Consider the following 20,711-nt stretch of genomic DNA (forward strand, 5'->3'; position numbering starts at 1 on the left):
TCACTGGAGTGACTCCTTTCAGAATGACCCTCCACGGCAGAGGCAGCTTTCTTGCTTGGAATCACCAAACTAAAGCATCGTTTGTCGGGCGCGAAGGCGGAGAACACAGGGGACCAGCACTCCCGTGATGCAGGGTCCTGTGTCCAGGGCTTCTCTGTGGCAGAAAGGTCGCACTGCGGAGCCTCCTCGTGTGATGAAGTGGGCTCACCTCAGCCCGCCCCCTGGCGTCAGCTGTCGCCCCGTGGATGACGTGTTTTCCAGCTACCCTGTCTCTGCCCCAACTTACATCCCAACTTGTACCTGCCCGCCCGAGGATGCCTCCACCTGCATGACCGCCAGCATCCGGGCAACCCCCGCCCCCGTCTTCCGCAGAACTTTCCAGCTCGGGCTGCCGCAGCTCTGCACACAGCTGACCCTCCGTCTCCCGGCTTCACCCGCCTTCCCTCCTGTCTGCCCCTTTCCCGCGTTCAGTCGTCGCAGAGTCTTCTCAGGTCTGTCTCCGGCTCCCACCCGGAAGTCCTCATTCTCACGGTCACCGCCTGCTCCTCTTGCCCAGACCCTTGGAATCGTTTCTGAACTGGCCTCCCTCCCTGGGTCCCTCCTGTAAAGTCACTGTTCACTGCCCCAGGCCGTGCTGCACCTCACTGTTGGAGGCCCCGGCAGCATCGTGGAGTGGGCTGTGCTGGGAGGAGGTGGACAACTTGTCAGGAGGAAAACGCGAGCAGTGTAGGTGGGAAACTGCCATTATCAAGTGTCCCCCTCCGTGTAAAGCCAGGGCTGCCCCTCAGTCCTGTTTACCATATCTGTTCCCGCAGCATCAGAACCAGGTTCCTGTTACCCTTTGCGGTGTAGCCAACTGTCAGCCCCGGGTGGTGGAAATTCAGAAACTGAGGCACTTAGATGACCTGTTTGCAGAGTTGACTTACATTATTTTTTCACAAGGCCTGATCAGTTAGTTCATAGAGCTGTGATTGCTTTAATTTTCCAACAATAAAAGCCTTTTGGCGTTTGAGGGGTGGGGGGAATGGATTATACTTCATAAAGCAGTGTCGCGGTGCTTAGTTGCTCGGGCGTGTCTCACTCTTAGTGATCCTGTGGACTGTAGCCCACCAGGCTCCTCTGTCCGTGGGATTCTCCAGGCAAGAATACTGGAGTGGGTGGCCATGCCCTCCTCCAGGGGATCTTCCTGACCCAGGGATCGAAACCGTTTCCTGTGTCTCCTGCATTGGCAGGCAGATTGAGTCATGGGGGACGCTCTCAGATCAAATGCCCTCCTTGCAAGAACTTCCCCTGGAGCTGGAACAGCGCTGTGGGCAGGCAAAACCGTCCCTGGCTGAGCCCAGAGCACCTGCCTGGCTTCCTCCCAGCCCTTGGATGTGCCTCCTAGTTCCAGCGCCACTTCCCACCTCCTCAGGGAGCTGGGCCTCTGGCGTCTGACTGTGACTAGTGGTCCTGTTCTACTTTTTTCTTCTTCATTTTCTGTCGACATCTGAGCTGTCACACTCACCCCCTGCCTCTAGGGCACCTTCTCTCATCTCCTATTCTTATCCCAAAGTAATATTTTTTTCCTCTGTGTCCTCTAATATGTGACTGGGGTCAACCTCGCAGCGTGATCGCTTTCTGCCCTGCATGACAGTCATCTAGGCACTGGACCGGCCTCCCGCGCTGGACCGTAGCTCGTGGAGGGTGAGGCCTTGCCCATTTGCACGTTCTTCAAGTGCAGACGCTGTGCCCGGGCCCCATGCCCACGTGGAACAGGTGCCAAATCAACATTCGTGGAAGCAAAGCGGTGGTGGTGGGTGTGTCCTTAGTCTAAGTGCTGAAAATGTAGCGTATACCTGGCGTGCACGTGTGTGCGCAGGGGTGAGGGGTGGTCCTCGCTGAGGAGGCCCCTCTCTTGCAGGGCACCTCTGTGGGTGGTCACGGCTGTGTCCCCCCCAATCTCAGTGGGTGTGGCTGAGCAGGGCCCCCTGCAGAGGCAGTGCACCCAACTGGGGAGAACACCAGTTAGGGTGTCTTGAGCTTGAAAGCACAGGAACTCCGGCTCCAGCTGGGTTAGCAAGAGAGCATCACCCGGAAGTAGTCCTGGGGCGAGCAGGCCCCAGTTCAACCCCAAGGCCCAGATGCCGCCCCATCGCCATCGGGAAGGCTGCACACAAATCAACTCCACGCGGGAGGGAGCAGGCGTTCCCTCGATGGCGCCTAACGTTATTGTCCAGAAAACCCTCCCCAGACTGTGCAAGACCAGCCATGACAGGGAGCTTGGCCTGGCTGGGCCCGGGCTGAGTGGGGACAGCTGGCATCTCCCTGGGGAGGGGTGTGGACGCCCCTGGGCAGCGCTGCCTGCAGAAAACACCCGTCACGGGGCATCTTTGGGGGAAGTCGGGTGGAATCCTTGAGGAACAAAGCAAAGCATGCTGTTCTGTAGTGGGGCTATCGTAAGCTAACATCGTGTCTTCATTTGTGCACGTAGATTCCTAATTCCTCTTTATAATGAAGTTAGTAGGCTGCTGTTCTTACACTTTACCTCCATCACGCTGGCCCATAAAAGGCCTCTTTCATGATGCACAGCAGTCGAGTTTGTGTCGCCCAGTATCAGCTTAAATAAAAGTCAACATATTAGCTTTTTTCCTTTAATGTCGTCCCAAATAAACAGGGGTGGCAAACGGACTTTGAGAAATTTTCTCAACATCTCAAACTGCCTTTCAGAAGAGGTTTCCATCAATTGTGAAAATCCAGGGGAAGAGCTTTAAAAAAAACGCTAAGCAGTAGAGCCACAACCCTAGAACAATGCAGTGCGGGATTTAAACACAACTTTTGTTTAGAGTTTGAAATTAGGCGGGAAAACGCACTGCCAGGGTGGTCTTCGGTTGTGTGTTTGTGTAACCTGTTTTCACGGATGAGGCGAGCCAACATTTTTCTCCTGACAGTCAGTTTTTCTTGGGCATTAATTCCCATACATTGTTTTTCTCCAGGCTAAATGCACTTCCAAATTCAAAGCTGATTAGACACGCTACATGTTAACGCCTGATTTAATTGCGGATGTGCAGACACGCAGAGGCAGCCAGCCTCCCCCCAGCTTTCCTTGGCAGAATCCAGCCTGAGCACAGCTGTCAGGACAGCTGGCCTCCGTTCCACAGGGCCAAGCACATGGCTTCCCACAGTGTCTGTTCCCATCTCAGGGCCAGTGGGATTCTGTCCTGATCTCCAGGACTTTCCCTACAGAGGTCAGTTCTTTTCTGTTTTTCCCACCTTTCATGGCTTTTCAGTGTTGCATTTTACCTTGCCAGTGGTCACACCTTCCCACTTTGATACATAAGAAATTTTCTTCTATGTGATTAAACTCCATATGTTGTTTGGCTTGTTAAGTCGTGTGTGCATGCCAAGTCCCTTCAGTCATGCCTGACTCTTTGCAACCCCCTGGACTGTATCCTGCCAGGCTCCTCTGTCCATGGGATTCTCCAGGCAAGAATGTTGGAGTGGATTGCCATTTCCTCCTCCAGGGGATCTTCCCAACCCAGGGATTGAGCCCGCCCACGTCTCTATGTCTTCCTGCCTTGGCAGGCGGGTTCTTTACCACTACTGTGAAGTGGCACCAACTCCTGCCTGCCTGGGAGACAGCAGCTCACGTCCGTTTAACAAATCCCAGGCACCACTGAATTAAAAAAAAAGATGATTGGTCCCTTTTATCTGGGGCTACACACGTGGGTGTTAGGAAGTCTTGTTTTGATGTGTGCAGCCCCCAAACACTGATCTGAAGAAGGGATTATGAAACCAAAAAGTGTCTACGGCGTTTACTGTGAAAGTTGCTAGGGGCAACACACATGATGGTAAAAACAACAGGATGATTTAAAAAAAAAATTATTTTTGTTTGTCTTTGGCTGTGCCGGGTCTTCATTGCTGCACATTTCTCTTTTTTGCTGGGCTTTTTTCTAGCTGCAGGGAGCGGGGGCTACTCTTCGCTGAGGTGCTTGGGCTTCTCATCACGATGCTTCTCTTGTTGCGACTTCCAGGCTCTAGAGCACAGGCTCAGTGGTGCTGACACACAGGCTTAGTTGCTCCGTGGAGATTGCTGGGTCACATGGTAGCTCTGTTTTTAGTTTTTTAAGGAGCCTCCACACTGTTCTTCATAGCAGCTGCACTAATTTACATTCCTACCAACAGGGAGGAGGGTTCCCTTTTCTCCTCACCCTCTCCAGCATTTATATGTAGACTTTTTGGTGATGGCCATTCTGACTGGTGTGAGGTGATACCTCATTGTAGTTTTGATTTGCATTTCCCTAATAATATGTGATAATAAGCATTTTTTCCATGTGCTTCTTGGCCATCAGTCATCTTCAGAGAAATATATAAGTCTTCTGCCCAGTTTTTGACTGAGTTATGTGATTTGATATTGAGTTGTGTGAGGTGTCTCTCTATTTTGAAGATTGTCAGTTGTTATCATTTGCAAATGTGTTCTCTGGGTTATCTTTTCCTCCTATCTATGGTTTCCTTTTGTGTGCAAAAAGTTTTAATTAGGTCTCATTTGTTTTTGTTATTCTAGGATATAGATCCAAAATATATTGCTGATTTATGTCAAAGAAATATCCTGCCTATATTTCTTTCTGAGAGTTTTATAGTATCTGGTCTTACATTTAGGTCTTTAATCTATTTTGAGTTGGTATTTCTATATGGTGTTAAGAATGTTCTGATTTTGTTCTTCTACATGTAGCTGTCCAGTTTCCCAGCACCACATATTGAAGAGACTGCCTTTTTTCCATTTCTGTTTCTTTGCCAGTACCATACTGTTTTGATGACTGTAGCTTTGTAGTATAGTCTCAAGTCAGGGAACCTGATTCCTCTAGCTCTGTTTTTGTTTCTTATGATGGCTTTGGCTTACTTGGGTGGGGTCTTATGTGTTTCCATACAGGTTTTTAAAGCTTTTGTTCTAGTTTTGTGGAAAAGTGCCATTGGTAATTTGATAGGGATTGCATTGAATCTGTAGATTGTCTTGAGCAGTATGGTCATTAAAAAAAATTTTTTTTAAAAACATTTGTTTATTTGGCTGTGTTAGGTCTTAGTTGGGCTCGTGCAGTGAGTAGGCTTAGTTGTCCTGTGGCATGCAGGATCTTAATTCCCCAACCAGGGACTGAACCTGTGTCCCCTGACACTGCAAGGTGAAGGCTTAACCACTAGACCACCAGGGAAGCCCCTTTATATAAACTTCTCATGCAAGGTAATGAAGCCATGCTCTAGTCAGTCAAGTCAGTTCAGTTGCTCAGTCGTGTCCAACTCTTTGCGACCCCATGAATCGCAGCACACAAGGCCTCCCTGTCCATCACCAACTCCTGGAGTTTACCCAAACTTATGTCCGTTGAGTCGGTGATGCCATCCAGCCATCTCATCCTCTGTCATCCCCTTCTCCTCCTGTCCCCAATCCCTCCCAGCATCGGAGTCTTTTCCAATGAGTCAACTCATCGCATGAGGTGGCCAAAGTATCGGAGTTTCAGCTTCAGCATCAGTCCTTCCAATGAACACCCAGGGCTGATCTCCTTTGGGATGGACTGGTTGGATCTTCTTGCAGTTCAAGGGACTCTCAAGAGTCTTCTCCAACACCACAGTTCAAAAGCATCAATTCTTTGGCGCTCAGCTTTCTTCACAGTCCAACTCTCACATCCATACATGACCACTGGAAAAACCATAGCCTTGACTAGACAGACCTTTGTTGGCAAAGTAATGTCTCTGCTTTTGAATATGCTATCTAGGTTGGTCATAACTTTCCTTCCAAGGAGTAAGTGTCTTTTAATTTCATGGCTGCAATCAACATCTGCAGTGATTTTGGAGCCCCCCAAAATCAAGTCTGACGTTATTTCCACTGTTTCCCTATCTATTTCCCATGAAGTGATGGGACCAGATGCCATGATCTTAGTTTTCTGAATGTTGAGCTTTAAGCCAACTTTTTCACTCTCTAGAGGGGTGACCAAAACTGGTGACTAACAAGTTCCTGAGCTTCTCTCACAGGACTCCAGTGAAGGGAACAGGTTAAAACTGCTCCACCTGCAGCCTGTTTTCACTCAACAAGCTCAGTTTGGTTATCTGTTTTCTGTTCTTCCTCTTTAAATGCACAGCCTCCTGGCCTCTTGCAGCCCGGGAGCCTGGAGTTAGCTCCTGCCCAGCACAAGGTGGCTAAGCGTGGTTGGGATCCCCAACCCTGAAGGTGGGGCCATGTGGGGTTCCTGTGAATGGCCTGCTATCAGAAGGCTCCACCCTCAGATCACGTTCGGGGCCTCTGGTGTGAATGTGCCGAGGCAGGAGCCCAGGTACCCCGGCACAGAAGAGCCATCACTTCATCTGTCCCTGTGCCTGCGGCCACCCTGCTCACACTACAAGTGCCCCTCACCCTCGGCGGGCGGCTCCGAGACTTGTTCTCCTGCCTCACTTGGCTGCAAACCGCTGCACCTCAGCATCTGGCTTGCTGCACGTGCAGGCAATGGACCCGCTTCGCCAGCAGTGACTGAACTTCTTAGCTCTTTCATTCTTCAGGCTCCCGAGAAACAACTGTTCATGTGATGCTTACCTAAGGTATTTCAGAAACAGTGACAGACACCAGCCTGACACCCATGCTGGACTCAGAGGTGGGAAGCCCTGGGCCAAGCTCGTCCCTCTCCATCTTCACAGCCACCGGGGGAGAGCCCATGCCTGCTCCCACGGACTCAGAGGTGGGAAGCCCTGGCCCAAGCTCGTCCCTCTCCATCTTCACAGCCACCCGGGGGAGGGCCCATGCCTGCTCCCACGGACTCAGAGGTGGGAAGCCCTGGCCCAAGCTCGTCCCTCTACATCTTCACAGCCACCGGGGGAGGGCCCATGCCTGCTCCCACGGACTCAGAGGTGGGAAGCCCTGGCCCAAGCTCGTCCCTCTCCATCTTCACAGCCACCGGGGGAGGGCCCATGCCTGCTCCCACGGACTCAGAGGTGGGAAGCCCTGGGCCAAGCTCGTCCCTCTCCATCTTCACAGCCACTGGGGGAGGGCCCATGCCTGCTCCCATGACACGCCTGAGGCAGAGGCAGGAGCTTGTCCCTGGTATCGGAAAGGAGGGGCCAGCTGGAGCTGGGCTGGTGGGTGGCTGCAGGGCCAGGGACACGTCCTCCACACCCTTCCCGGGCCTCTGGGCAGGACCCACCCTGGCCCCGACAGCACCTTCAGTGGAAGCTCACTCTCGTTCATTCTGACATGAAGGTTTTCGATATTAAAACTTGCTGAAGGAAAAGGTCTAGGTGTTGATACCTAATAGTCACCAAAGCCTAACTATGCTAAAGAAAATCTTGAGGTCGTGGAAGCAAACGTCTTTCTAAATAAAGGACACTCTCGTTCGTACACTTAAAAGAATTAAAAAGTAAAAACAAAAAAACACCCCAATTTATTTACAAAACAAGTTCTTTTGTTTTACAAAAATTACCCCAAAAAGTGACAAAAATAGAAACAGCTTCTCAGACTCTTGGGAACTGCTTCTAAGTGACGGAGGAGTCAGACCTGGAGGCTCCCTTCCGGGAGGGCCCTCAGGCCAGGGTCTGGAGCAGCAGGATCTTCTCGTTGACGCAGAACCTGTGCAGCACCAGCATCAGGCTCTCCCCGCAGCGGGACACCTGTCGCTCCATGGCCAGGCGGAAGTCCTCCTTCACGCCCTTGGTGATGCCCCGGGTGACCGTGTGGTGCCTGGCGGGGCGGCGACAGGGAGACAAACGGGCGGTTGGTTAGCACGGCTGCACAGGTCCGTGGTCCCCGGGCAGGAGAACGGCCTGCCTCAAACTAGCGGAGAGCTTTGGAAAGAAAAACGCCCTGACCAAACAGCCCCCCGCCTGGTGCTTCTTGGAAAGACTCAGAACCGGAGTGTCACCTTCCCCACTCGGGACAAGGCTGTTCTACATGCCTGAGCAGTTCTAGCCAGATGCCGGCTGCCTGCCTCTGGCTCCCGCAGCTCTGATGCTGGGCTCCCCCGACTCGCACACAGTTCAGTGACGCGGGGCTCACTGCTCAGGCCACATGGCTCTCGGGCCCAGCCAGGCCGGCCTCGGGGGGCAGGTCGCCCGAGTGGGCAGGACTGTGGCCGTGACCCCTGGCTGGGGTCTCCGCACAGCCTGGGTCACCAACACGACTCTGCTCCCCACGATGCCAGGCCTACGTGTGGGAAGTGGGCACAGCTGGGGTCCTGAGATACGGGTCTGGCACGGACACGGGAGCAGAGTCCCTGGAGGAGAGCCTCCTCGAGGTCTGGGGGGGCCCGGGAGCCCCTGGTCGGGGAAGCAAAGGCGGGTCGCTCAGGGTGCCCTGGAGGGTGTGCCTCAGAGAAGGGGGTCACAGAGGGAACCCCGGACACCAACATGAAGAAAGGAAAAGAAACACCTAGCAAAGTTCAGTGGGTTCAAGTCAGAGGAAAGGAGTTGTAACCAGCTGCTCGGTGATGGGGTGGATTCAGACCAACACAAGGCACCTCCATCCCCAGCCCTCTGCCTAACTCCCCTCAGACAGGCACAGGGATGTAAAACTAGACTGTGAGGGTACTGGCCAAAATTAAAAGGTTTGAGACCACTTGTAAAAATGTTTCTGTTTTTAAAACCTGAATCGTATCAAGTAAGAACAACAGAAGTGGAAAGTTGCAGGGTAACAGAAGGGGAAATAAACCCAGGCGTGGTTAGAGGAGTGCTGTACTACCGGCCACTCCACGTGCCCGTGGGCGGCTTACAGAACTACGCAGCGTTCGCCAGCACAGCCACGGACAAAACTCGGGTCTCCGTGGACACTTCTAGCCGGGTCCGGCTGCTGACCTTGGCAGGGAGGACACAGGGTCAGTGAGCCCCACTGGGGGCACAAGCAGCCCCTCTGTGCTGCCCTGAGATACGGCTCTTGGGGGACCCAGCCTGCAGCCCCACATGAGAGCCCGCCCTCTGACCCAGTGAAAGACACTGGTGTTGGCAGACCCTGAGTGAAGGGCATGGGAGCCTCCAACCAGAGGCTCCCCTTCATGCTGGTAATCACAAAGCGCCGTGTCCCGCTGGGCATGGGCCCAAGGCCAGACCGTTTCCACACATGAGGAGCAGTGCAACTCAATTATGTTTCTATCAGAGTTTCTTTTGCTCTGGTAAGTTTGGATGAAGAAGAGAATGAATTAGCTTCTGTGGTTTAAAACCAGGATAAACCAGTTAATAAACATGGTGTCCTGCCTACCAGTTATTTTCAATTCAGAAAGGTGAGGTCAGTGTCACGAAAATAACTCTGCTAAAGCCAGCTCATTGAGGCCGAACCCTCAACCCTGGGCACGAATTTGGAAATCCCAGGATAAAAATTCACTTCTGAGTTTTGCTATCCTTAAACATTTATCACCAAATGCCTTATGTTTTATGAAAAGAGAATCGTAGTTCAGTGCCTGATCTGATGTGTGCTTAATCTGACACACTTTCATATAATGTTCACTTATTTCCAGATCCATAATGATTTTTAAATTGAACACAAAAACACTGGCAACTTATGGAAAAAAATAAGAAATGTTAACAATATTACAACCAGATGGCTTGCCAAGGAATGCGGAACAAATTAAAAAATTAAATAAAGCATGAAAAAGGGCACCGAGGAACGAAGAGCTGAAAACCATGGGCGGTAAGACATGTCAACGAACAGCACACTATGAGCAGGCGTGTCCGCGCGGTACCTGTCGGCAGTCTGTATGCTGGGCTGAAGCACAGGGAAGAATTCCTGCTGCAGTAGCCCCATGGGAGGGCTAGAAGGCCTTTAAAAAACAGCAAACAGCGGCATTCAAACACCCACACCGACTCAGCCTGCACTTAAAAAACAACACTCCAGAGAAAACGCATGAGACGGGGGCCGGCAGCCCTGGGCCCCGCGTGGCGGCTTCGGGAGGACGGGGCCCCCTGGCTGCACGTGCGCCCAGGCCCCGGCTCAGCCCGCTGAGATCCGGTGTAGAAGGGGCGCCGGGGAAGAGGCTGGTGCGGTGCCCCGGGACGGCCACGGAGGGGCAGGGCCCCACGCCTGTCGTGACCACACCAGTCCCACAGAGCAACCTGGCGACGTTTCTGAACCATCGCTGATGGGACTGAAGCCCCACGTGGAAGAGGCCCTTCTGAGAAGACTGACAGGACTGGCGTGTTTTTGCTAAAGGCTGTTTAAAGTTCACAAGGTGGTGAGAAAAGGAACGGGAAGGGGGACGACGCGAGTCTGGGCCGCGGCTTCGTGGGGTGCTGTGACAATCGCACGTTGGCTGGGGTCACCTCTGAGAGCACGGGCCCGCGCCCAGCTCAGGGCACCCGCAGGGACGGAGCGTCTGGGTCGCTCAGCCGAGCGCCTCCAGGGCACGGCCAGCATCTGCGGGGAAGCATTTCTCTCCTTCAGATACGAGAGGGCAACCCGCAGAGCGCAGACCCAAGCTGGTCCCTCCTGCCGTCAGGCCCCGGCTCCCTGGCACTCGCCCCACACCAGGATGGACAGGTGGCCTCGCCCAGGCCTGGGCTGGCCTGGAGGGGCTGGCCTCTGCTCCCCACATCTCCGCACTCAGCTGCGGGTCTGTAACGGCTGTGGGTAATTTGTTTGCGAACCAGAAGGAAAAGGAATGGGATAGTTTTACCCAAGATTCTAACTGTACCTCAACTGCTCAGGTGGCCCGCTTCTCTGCAGGAGTTTCTCATCAGAAATTTGTCAGGCAGGTTTCAGGCAAACTCTGAGACTCACACAGTCAGCTCACTAAGCAGGAGCCCCTGTGCCTGCTTCCAGACTGACGGAGGAGCAGGTTTCCTAGGAAGCTGAGTGGTCTTCTACTGGGCATAGGGCGTTAGAAGAGACTAAAGGTTATACTAACCGTGGGTGGGGAGGGGGGGCACAATTAATCCTCAAAAGCCTAGAAATGCCTGCTGTGTCTCTGCCTCGCCCTGAACACCCCACAGTCAGTCACGCTGGCTGTCCAACAGCCCCGGCCTTCACCCTTGTCCGAGAGCTGGTCTGCACATCCCCGTGTCTTGAGCAGCTCAATAAAACTGGCTGAAGAAGGAAGGGTCAGTCTTGATTGTCTGACAACCCCGTCTGTCACCTTCCACAGCTGAGCATCAGCTTAGTGGTGGGAGGATTGTTAAACTTAGGTTTAACCTTAACTAAATGGAGTTGATCCAGCTGAGGCTGTCTCTCTATTATGACAGTTTGTATGGTGTGTGTTCATGGGAATTAAAGGAAAAGTTATTCAAAGTTATGTTTGTGAATCCAGCCTCAAAACCGGGCAGCCACAACACAAAACGGCTTACCTAGATTCCCATGTCAAAAAGCCATCTTTGTTCTCAAACACCGTTAAGAATATTTTGAACCAGGCAGTTATCTTCCCCAGGTTCGAGGGAAGCTAACGGAGCAGGAAGATAAGCGTGCCTGGCGCACTTGCCTAAGTCAGCTAATGTGTACAGGTCTTCTGTCTGCATGTTAAATCTTCAGAATATTTAGCAACATCTGCAAGATGAAGGAGAAGCACACCCCCTCGCTGTATATTCCCATTCCTGACAGGACGCCATGTGGGCTGTGCCCGACCCTGAGATTTAGGGAATCCAGAAGGAATGCCTCTCACTTCCCTCTCCTGACATTTCTAACACCCTCCATGGATGGAACAAGATGCAAATTCCTGCTTTCAACCGGAAACTTGTCCCTCTCACGAGGCAGGAAAAGGAGCTGGTCCGAGCCTCAACAGCACTGGGCTCTCCCTCGGGTCTCGGTCTCCTGCAGAGACAGTGACCCTGCCTTGCACACGAGGACCGTGCAGGATGCGGAGGGGACCACACGTCACACCATGCGTGGCCGTCCACAGCAGGGAGGATGCACTGTCCACACCGCGATGAGGACTGGAGGGCAGAAGCGGGGGTCATGAGCTATTTAAAAATCATAAATGGTCACTGACTTCATCCAGATGTAGGGGGGCTTGGCCAGACCAAGCCCCAGCCTCGCTGCAGAGGCTGGGGGGGGGCCACCTGATGTGAGCGGGCGGCTCGCTGGGGAGGGCCTGAAAGTGCAGTGTGTAAATCAGGTCTGCAGGTTTTTCCTAATCCAGCACAGCTGTGATGAAGCATGGCTTTTCTTAATGAAAAGTGTTCTAATCAGAAATTATAGGATCAGTCTGTATGTTTTAGAAAGGAAAAAGGTTCTGTGAATGAGACTTTCATCTGGTGAAAAAAGTATCAAAAGTGACAGAACTACCCCAATTTAAACACGCTTCCATCAGAAATGTAGTTAAGCGAAGGCCAAGTTCAAAAGGATCCCTGGAGTCAAACCTTCTTAAAAATACAGTTTGGATTCCTTCCTACTAAATGTCTGAAAGCTACAGATATTTACAAACATTTCTGACACGCACAGAGAGCGGGAGATGGGGGGGCTTACTTGATCAGCATTCCTTGATTGGGCAGCAGTTCCAGATGGATCTTCCCACCTTCCTGAGTTCTCAGGTAGGCGAACTCCTCCAGCATGTCGATATCTGAGGCCAGAGTCAGGGAACCACATGTGGGAGACAGAAGCCCTGCTCTCTCGGAGGCGGACACGGGCTTGCAGCTCCTGGGTAACACCCGCGGCCACCCTACCAGCAACCCGGGCCTGCCTGAGTCCAAACCAACGATTCCTACGCCAACCAAACTCCTTCCCAAAGAGAATTACGGTTTTCATATGGGTGGTTAAACGGCCTGCATGGTCGTGAAAGCAACACCTTTGGCTTTCCTAATAAGAAATGAAAAAAAAAGGGGGGGGGGTGGTAGGGGTATTATTTCCACCCCTCTACCTCTACCCAAAGGTGAAGAAACACTGCTGTAGGCACCTCGCAAATGAAAACTAGCAGGTAAGAGAAGCAAGTGTGAGCACCAGACCTTGGATTCTAAGGTGGCTTCTCCCTGTTCAGCAGTACCAAGTCCAACGCTCCCCGTCATGAAAGCAGGTGCGGGTGGGGCAGTGTCTCTGGTGGGTGCTTGGCACACCTGTGACACCTGCTGCTGTGACCACGGACCCGGGGCCCCTTCCCAGACGGAGCCCAGTGAACGACTACGTCCCGCGGCCCATCCGCCACCGGGGCCCTTCAGCATCCCGGGCACCTTCCAACAAGTCGCTCCAAGTGGGAAAGGGACCGGGGCTGCTGACATTCCTGGCCCCTCTCTGAGGTCTCTCCTTTCACAAGACTGACAGCCACGACCCCATCTCAGAGCTCCACTCCTCCTTTCTCCGCACATCACTGACACCACTATCTCTCCCCCAAAGGGTTCACTCATTTTTGTCCCAGCAGTTTCTTCTGCTCAGACAGGGCAAAGGATACTTGTGACGTAATTGAAGAAGTTCTCGTACTGGAAGTTCCCTTGCTGGCAGATCTTGCTGACGGCTTTCAGGAAGAGCGCCTCCCCGCGCGGCCACTCGTGCTGCAGAAGGACGATGGCGTGGCCCAGCGCCATGTCGTCCCTGCTGTCCGTGAAGGCTCTCAGCTGCGGACACGGGGCGGGGGCGTGGGTCACAGGGTGACCGAGGCCGGCGGCGAGGGGCCCGGCCAGGGGACCCGGCGCCCGGGCAGCGTCCTGGTGGGAGCGGGTCACGCAGGTGGGGACGGAGGCTCTGAAGGTGGGGTGAGGCGGGAGGAAGCTGAGCACCAGAGGAAGGATCGGGGGCTGCTCTTAAGGAGCTGGGCGGGGGGTGGAGGGCGGGCCAGAGGCGCCCTTGGAGAGAAGTCTGAGGACACCCGAGGACGAGGATGGGGCAGGCGGGGAGGAGGCAGGAACGTGAAGTGAGAAATCGTCACAGGGCTTCCTGGTCAGGATCGGCACCCTGCCTAAAATCACTCCAAGCTGCTGCTGCCGCCCAGTACAGACCAAGAGCAGGGCTGGGGACTGGCGCCCCGAGGCGGAGCCGCCCGCTCAGGGGCTGTGGGGGTTCAGCCTGTCCGCCCCCGGCCGCCCCAGCCCTGTGTTCCGTCAACCGTCCTGAGGCGCCGCAGCTCTGGGGGCCTCACTCTAGGATGATAAACTCACAGCCCTCTCTGAGCCCAAGAGCACCTCTGCTCCATTCTGCGGCACCTAGTATATCCTGACTTGCAGGCTAACTCATAAAACACTGGACATCACGACAGGCGAGGCTACGTGCGTGTCTGCCTCACTGGTACCTGGACTAATAGGTAACATTGCGTCTCAAGGACGGAGGTTATTGCCTACTCTTCTCTGCCTAATGCAGCTGACATTTAATAAATATTTGTTTATTCCTCCCACTGCTTCCCTTGCTATACCAACATGCTGTCAAAAGACTAAACTAACGTGTGCTCAAGGCTCTCAACTTGAGTCACTCCAGATCTTCAGAACAATCCTCTGAATTAAATTCCTTTCATGCTAATCATGAAACAGTGGAAGCACTGACAGACTTTATTTTCTTGGGCTCCAAAATCACTGCAGATGGTGACTGCAGCCATGAAATTAAAAGATGCTTGCTCCTTAGAAGAAAAACCATGACAAACCTAGATAGTGTATTAAAAAGCAGAGACATCACTTTGCCATCTAAGGTCTGAAGAGTCAAAGCCGTGGTTTTTCTAGCAGTCATGTATGGACATGAGAGGTGGACCATAAAGAAAGCTGAGTGCTGAAGAACTGATGCTTTAGGACTGAGAGTCCCCTGAACTGCAAGGAGATCACAGCAATCAATCCTAGAAATCAACTGTGAATCTTCACTGGAAGGGACTGATGCTGAAGCTCCAATACTTTGGCCACGTGATGCAAAGACCCAAATGACTGGAAAAGACCCTGATGCTGGCAAAAGGAGAAGGGGCGGAGAGAATGAGATGGTTGGATGGCATCAACGACTCAATGGCGTAAGTCTGAGCAAACTTTGGGAGACAGTGGAGGACAGAGGGGCCTAGCTACTGCAGTCCATGGGGTGGCAAAGAGTCAGCCTGAGTGACTGAAGAGTAACAGTAACGAGCTGATCAACGTGAAGCTTACCTTAAAACAAGCCAACATCAAGTGCAGACAGTAGGGCATGATGGCCTTGCTGGTACACGGCAGGAGCTTCAGATCCGAACCTAAGAGAAGCCCGAGGCAGGCAAATAAGAGAGCTTAGAGGGGCAAATGATTGAGGTGCTTTCCTTAAAACAAAAAGGGTAAGCCCCAGTCACATGGTCTCAAACACAGTTAAACCACAATTACATTTAGTGAAGGTAAAAATTGGTTTTTGAATCGTCTCTGGATTTCATGTCTCAATCTCAATTTCTAAAATTGCTTAAATACCTTTTATTATGAAACCTTTGAAATGTACAGAAAATGACAAGACAATATCACAAACACCAGTGTGCTTTATCACTCAAGTTTTATAAAATGTTGACACTGGGTTTAATTTTTAGATTTTCATACACAGCATCACAAATCCGGTCTGCCTTCTGTGAGCCCCTTCTGATCCCTGCCTCCCTCCCTGGAAAGAAAGCGAAAGTCGTGCAGTCATGTCGGACTCTTTGTGACCCCATGGACTGCGTCCATGGCATTCTCCAGACCAGAATACTTGAGTGGGTAGCCTGTCCCTTCTCCAGGGGATCTTCCCAACCCAGGAATTGAACCGGGGTCTCCTGCACTGCAGGCGGATCCTTTACCAACTGAGCTATGAGGGAAGCCCTGGAGGTAAGGGCCATGCTGAATGAGGGGCTCAGCATTCCTACATACACTGCACGCTTGTCGGGCAAGAATCTGTATCCGTACACCTGAGAGGAACGTTCCTCGTGTTTCCAGTCTGTGGTGTAAATGGTGTCTCAGCCTGCACATCCCTCCGCTGATCGTTTGCAGTGCGACACCTGTGACTCCAGCTTGCTGGTTTTCCATGTTACATAATGTTCTATTGGTAACACAGACCACCACTGATTTATCTATTCTTTTCCGTTTAACCCTGGGGTTTCCCATTTTTCACCATTACAAACAGTGCTGAAATAAACATTCTGATATATTTCTTCATACTTGTAGAGAGCAGTGGCTATTTTTCACACCAAGATTTTAGTCCTTTCCTTTATGGTGTGTGCTCCTTATATCCTAAATCCTTCTCTACTCCATGGGCAAGCAATAGCAAAGAACAGAGACACTGCCTTCGTGTGGCTCCTATGCACACGCACTCACACACGTGCACACCGCTGGCCCTGGACCAGCACAAGTTTGAACTGCACGGGACCACTTGTGTGTGGACTTTTCAGTAGACAGTACCAGCGTTTTCACTTTACAGATCTCTAGATGAACTAACTGCGGGATTACAGATCACAGCATGTGCCATCAAAAGAACTAGGGTTTGAGCCCTGATTCTGCCCAAACTGTTGCAGCTTCCTGCCTGTGGGTAAGTCATTTGTCAATTCTGGGTGCTGAGGCAGAGAGAGAAAAGTACCTGGATTTTTGACTACTGCGGGGGAGAGAGGGGGTCAGAGCCCTTGGGTTAACTCCTGCATTGTTCAAGGGTCAACTGTATACCTAAAACAAAAGGTTAGTGAAATAAAATTTATCCATTTTACTGGAGGTGCATTCATTTTAGTAATATATTTACAGTCTATCTCACTAAAAAAGAAAATTTCTAGTTGAAAATCCACGACCCAGGAGGTGAGGGCCCACGTTTGGAAATCACTGATAGGTCTGCATCCAGAAGGGGCACATAGCCAGGCAGTGAGATGTGACCTGGTCTGCTAAGCTGGTCTCAGACATGGCCAGGCAGTGAGATGTGACCTGGTCTGCTAAGCTGGTCTCAGACATGGCCAGGCAGTGAGATGTGACCTGGTCTGTGAAGCTGGTCTCAGACATAGCCAGGCAGTGAGATGTGACCTGGTCTGCGAAGCTGGTCTCAGACATAGCCAGGCAGTGAGATGTGACCTGGTCTGCTAAGCTGGTCTCAGACATGGCCAGGCAGTGAGATGTGACCTGGTCTGCTAAGCTGGTCTCAGACATGGCCAGGCAGTGAGATGTGACCTGGTCTGCTAAGCTGGTCTCAGACATAGCCAGGCAGTGAGATGTGACCTGGTCTGTGAAGCTGGTCTCAGACATAGCCAGGTAGTGAGATGTGTGACCTGGTCTGCTAAGCTGGTCTACAAACCGACCGCATGAATCTGTGCCTTCAGAAGCACATGGGTGATGTGGATCTTCACGTCCTGATGGTCAGCACAGCCATCCTTTACTCTCCACATCCTGATGTAAAATGACAGCTTATTGTTTTAACCTGAATTTCCTGTACTAATGGTAGTAGTAGTTCTGGGCGATATTTCGTTGAATTTATCTCTAAGTATTTTATGGGTTTTGACGTTATTTGATCTAGAGAGTCCTCAGGCTTTGCTACATGGCCAAATATGTAGCTGTGGATAAAGACGGTTCCTTTCTGACCTTCCTTTTTCTTGCCTATCGTGCTGGCGAGAATCCCAGGATGCTGCACGGAGGAGCTGGGGGCGGACGCCAGCACCGCGGCTAGTCCTGGGGAAAGCACTCAGTATTTCATAGCTAAGAATGATGTTGGGGACGTTTTCCTCCTTTTTCTAGTTTACTGAGTTGTTTATTTGTTTTTAATTGTGAATGATAAATGCAGACATAATTAAATTCTGTCTGCATCTATTAAGACAATCTTATGATTTTTCTCCTTTAATCTGCAAATGTGATGATCTGTGCTGATCGGCTTTCCTGGGTTAAACCGCCTCTGCATTCACTCAGCTGTTATGTCTTATCTTTCTTATAAACGGCTGCATTTGCTCATATTTTGTTAAGAATTTTGGCACCTATGATCGTGACAGACCCTGGCCTTTAATGTTCTTCTCTTGTGATGCTCCTGTTTGGTTGTGCTGTTAGGGTTAATGCTGGTCTTAAAAACTGAAGGGTAAGTGTTCTCTCTTCCTCTATTTTCTCAAAAACTACATACAGGATTGAAGTTATTTCTTCCTAAATGCTTGACAGGATTCACAGTGAAGCCAACTGGACCTGGAATTTTCTTTGTGGTAAAGTTTTTGATGACAAATTTGATAGATATAAAAATGTTCTGATTTTCTATTTCATCTTGTGTCCATTCTGGTAAGCTGTGTTTTTGAAGGACTTTTTCCATTTCATCTAAATTGCTGAATTTATTGGCATCAAGTTATTTACAACCTATGCTCTTACTGCCCTGATTTCAGCAGGATCCGGGGTGATGTTCCTTCCCTCTTCCATCCCTGATACTGGTCATTTGCAATCACTGTCATTCTGGTCAGTCTTGTTAGGGGTTCATCCATTTCATTAACTTTTGGCTTTATTAGTTTCCTTCCATTTGTTTCTATTTCACTGATCTCTGGTCTTGTCTTTATCACTCCCTGTTTTCTACTGGGCTTGGGTTTGACGGCACATCTTTTTCCACCTCTAAGACAGAACTGAGATCCGGACAGTGGGGCCCTTTTCCTTTCTTGTGAAGCATCACAGCTCAACTTATGTAATTTTTCAACAAATGAGCAATTTGGAGTGAAGCTCAAAGCAGCCTGAGATACGCTGAGCGATCCTTCTCCACTAATCATGACAAAGTTTCCTGGAATTGGTAAAGATTGGAAAAGGAGCTCTCTGATATTCTTTGAAGAGAGCACATTCAGGAAAGGAAGAGAATATCTGAAGGAGGACAGACGCACAGCTGCTTGTGAACCCAGAGCCCAGAGCAGCCTGGAGAGCACTCTGCTTCTTACACATCTTGCCAACTCTGCAGACCTCAGGGTGTCACCTTGTCAGGAACTGTAGGAACTATTTAAAAAAAAAACTCCCAGTGGTGGGTTCTAAAGCTATTTCTAGAAAATAAAACTAGGATTTGCCACTGTACCTTTTCTAAACTTGGGCTTTACTTTGGAGGGCTCCTCCTGGGACTTGCCTCCATCCTGGATGGGAAGGACCATGTAGCACATCAAATCAAGGACCTTCTCACACGTCATCTGAAGAAGATGAGACCAGAAGGAAGTAACTGTGAGTTTCTGATGGAAAGCATGCCTCAGTAACTACAGTCTCTGCAGCACACAGCGGGCCACCTGAGCACAGAGGCTGGGGAGCAGTGGTCACTGCCGCTTGCCTGACAGTGAACACGGAAAAATAACTCAGATTAAATCCATGCACTAGACCTTTCAGGGAACACGGACCCACTGTCTGCTGTTAAACAACAAAAGAACAAAACTTAAAAACTAATTGAGTATTAACTGAACTACTAAAGCGTTTGACAGCACCGTGGAGTCCAAAAGAAGTACAGCCCTGTCTTAAAGACATTTACTAGCTCACTGCGTAGAGAAATGAACAGAACGGGACAGGCGGTAAAGGAGCACAATTTAAAATGAAGCAGAAACACACACAGGGTAATAAACCAGCAGGAGGAGTTTTAGGCTGGACGGTTATCCTGATGTAAGCCTTAAAGCCGGGAGGGTTTGATATGTAGAAAAGAGAAGGAAGGGTTTTCAGAGGAGAGAAAGATGCGGGGAGGGTTATGCACTGGCCTTGGAGAGTCACCTAAGGGCGTGGTTTAGAAGACAGGTGTGAAACTGGACAGATGACGCACTAGTGGAGGAGAGGCGGCCCCCACGCCCCACTGAACACGTGGTCTCGACTCACAGAGAGCGGGGCGTCACCCTCAGTCCCCCCATCAACCTCCAGGAGTGACAGGGTCACAGAGGGAGCATTTCCTGTGTGTCAGGCACAACCCTCCTATTACCTTCATTTTACAGACGAGGACGTGCAATCTTAAATCCCTGCTTCCCAGCCTTTTTTGTATCTTGCCAAGTCCAGAAAATACTTGTAAGGCTGCTCAGAGCTGGAAGCAGATGACCCCGGGGCTCAGCTGCTCAAGCCCTAGCTAACACCTGGGCTGAGGGGCTGGCATTCCAGCACGTCCAGAACCACCCGTGGCCACAGGGTCATGAGGCTCCAGCTTCGAGAGGTGGGCATCTGGGCAGTTAAAAACTTAAAACTCTGGAGGTAGACAGAGAGCCAGTTAAGCAGTGGGGCCAAGAGTGAACTCAGAATCAAATGCCACCATTCCTCAATACCCATCTCTTGACTTCAGGTGCGCGATGGAAAGTAGGAAATTAAATAAGATAGAAACGCGATGGAAAGTAGGAAATTAAATAAGACAGAAACGCAATGGAAAGTAGGAAATTAAATAAGACAGAAACGCAATGGAAAGTAGGAAATTAAATAAAATAGAATCACTGTTCTTTTTCCCCAGCAGATCAGGTAATAAAACCTAGGCAGAAAGAGCAAGTTTCAAGTAAATATGCATGGAATTAAAAAGCCACTCCAGGAAAGAGAGGAAGGCCCAGGGTCGCCGAGGGCGCCCAGGAGGGTCCCCACACCCGCCGGGCACCCAGGACTCACTTTGTAGTCCCCTAGAGCGAAGTGGCAGGTGGCCAGTTGGATGAGTGCCCTCTGATGCTCCAAGGTGCCCTGCCCCGAGATCTGTGGCTGAGGAAGTGATCCCTGGAGAGCTGCCAAGTGGTGCAAGCTGGCGATGGCCTTCTTATATTGACCCTGAGAAAGTCACAACAGCAAGAGAAACACAGCCATCAGAAAAACAACTTCCTTTTTGCTCTTAGATTCCATGTGCCTTCATAAGCTGTCCTGAGAAAGTACTCTTTTATGATATGCATCTTCGCAAACGATCTTTACATCCTTTTAAGATCAATACAAAGTAAAATAAATAAATGAATAAGAACAAGTAAATGAATACTACTAATAATAAAACCTTC

The 20,711-nt window shown here is 50.9% G+C and overlaps 1 protein-coding gene across 5 annotated transcripts in view; it reads right to left on the reverse strand.

Moving 5' to 3' along the window:
• Positions 1-7,378: 7,378 nt before the first annotated feature.
• Positions 7,379-20,711, reverse strand: part of INTS10 (integrator complex subunit 10) — a 33,659-nt gene continuing 20,326 nt past the window's right edge. For 3 of the 5 annotated variants that reach the window (XM_019953498.2, XM_019953499.2, XM_070781513.1), the window contains 7 exons: positions 20,341-20,493; positions 18,806-18,914; positions 14,971-15,050; positions 13,311-13,473; positions 12,395-12,488; positions 9,684-9,761; positions 7,379-7,693 (listed from right to left, as the gene is read on the reverse strand). In XM_019953498.2, coding sequence (XP_019809057.1) covers positions 7,537-7,693; positions 9,684-9,761; positions 12,395-12,488; positions 13,311-13,473; positions 14,971-15,050; positions 18,806-18,914; positions 20,341-20,493 — 834 coding nt within the window. In that variant the 3' untranslated portion in view covers positions 7,379-7,536. The remainder of the gene's footprint in view (positions 7,694-9,683; positions 9,762-12,394; positions 12,489-13,310; positions 13,474-14,970; positions 15,051-18,805; positions 18,915-20,340; positions 20,494-20,711) is intronic. The other 2 variants (XM_019953500.2, XM_019953501.2) reach the window with 1 other exon arrangement.

This window comes from Bos indicus, chromosome 27 (assembly GCF_029378745.1).
Source record: "Bos indicus isolate NIAB-ARS_2022 breed Sahiwal x Tharparkar chromosome 27, NIAB-ARS_B.indTharparkar_mat_pri_1.0, whole genome shotgun sequence".
Classification (NCBI taxonomy): Eukaryota; Metazoa; Chordata; class Mammalia; order Artiodactyla; family Bovidae; genus Bos; species Bos indicus.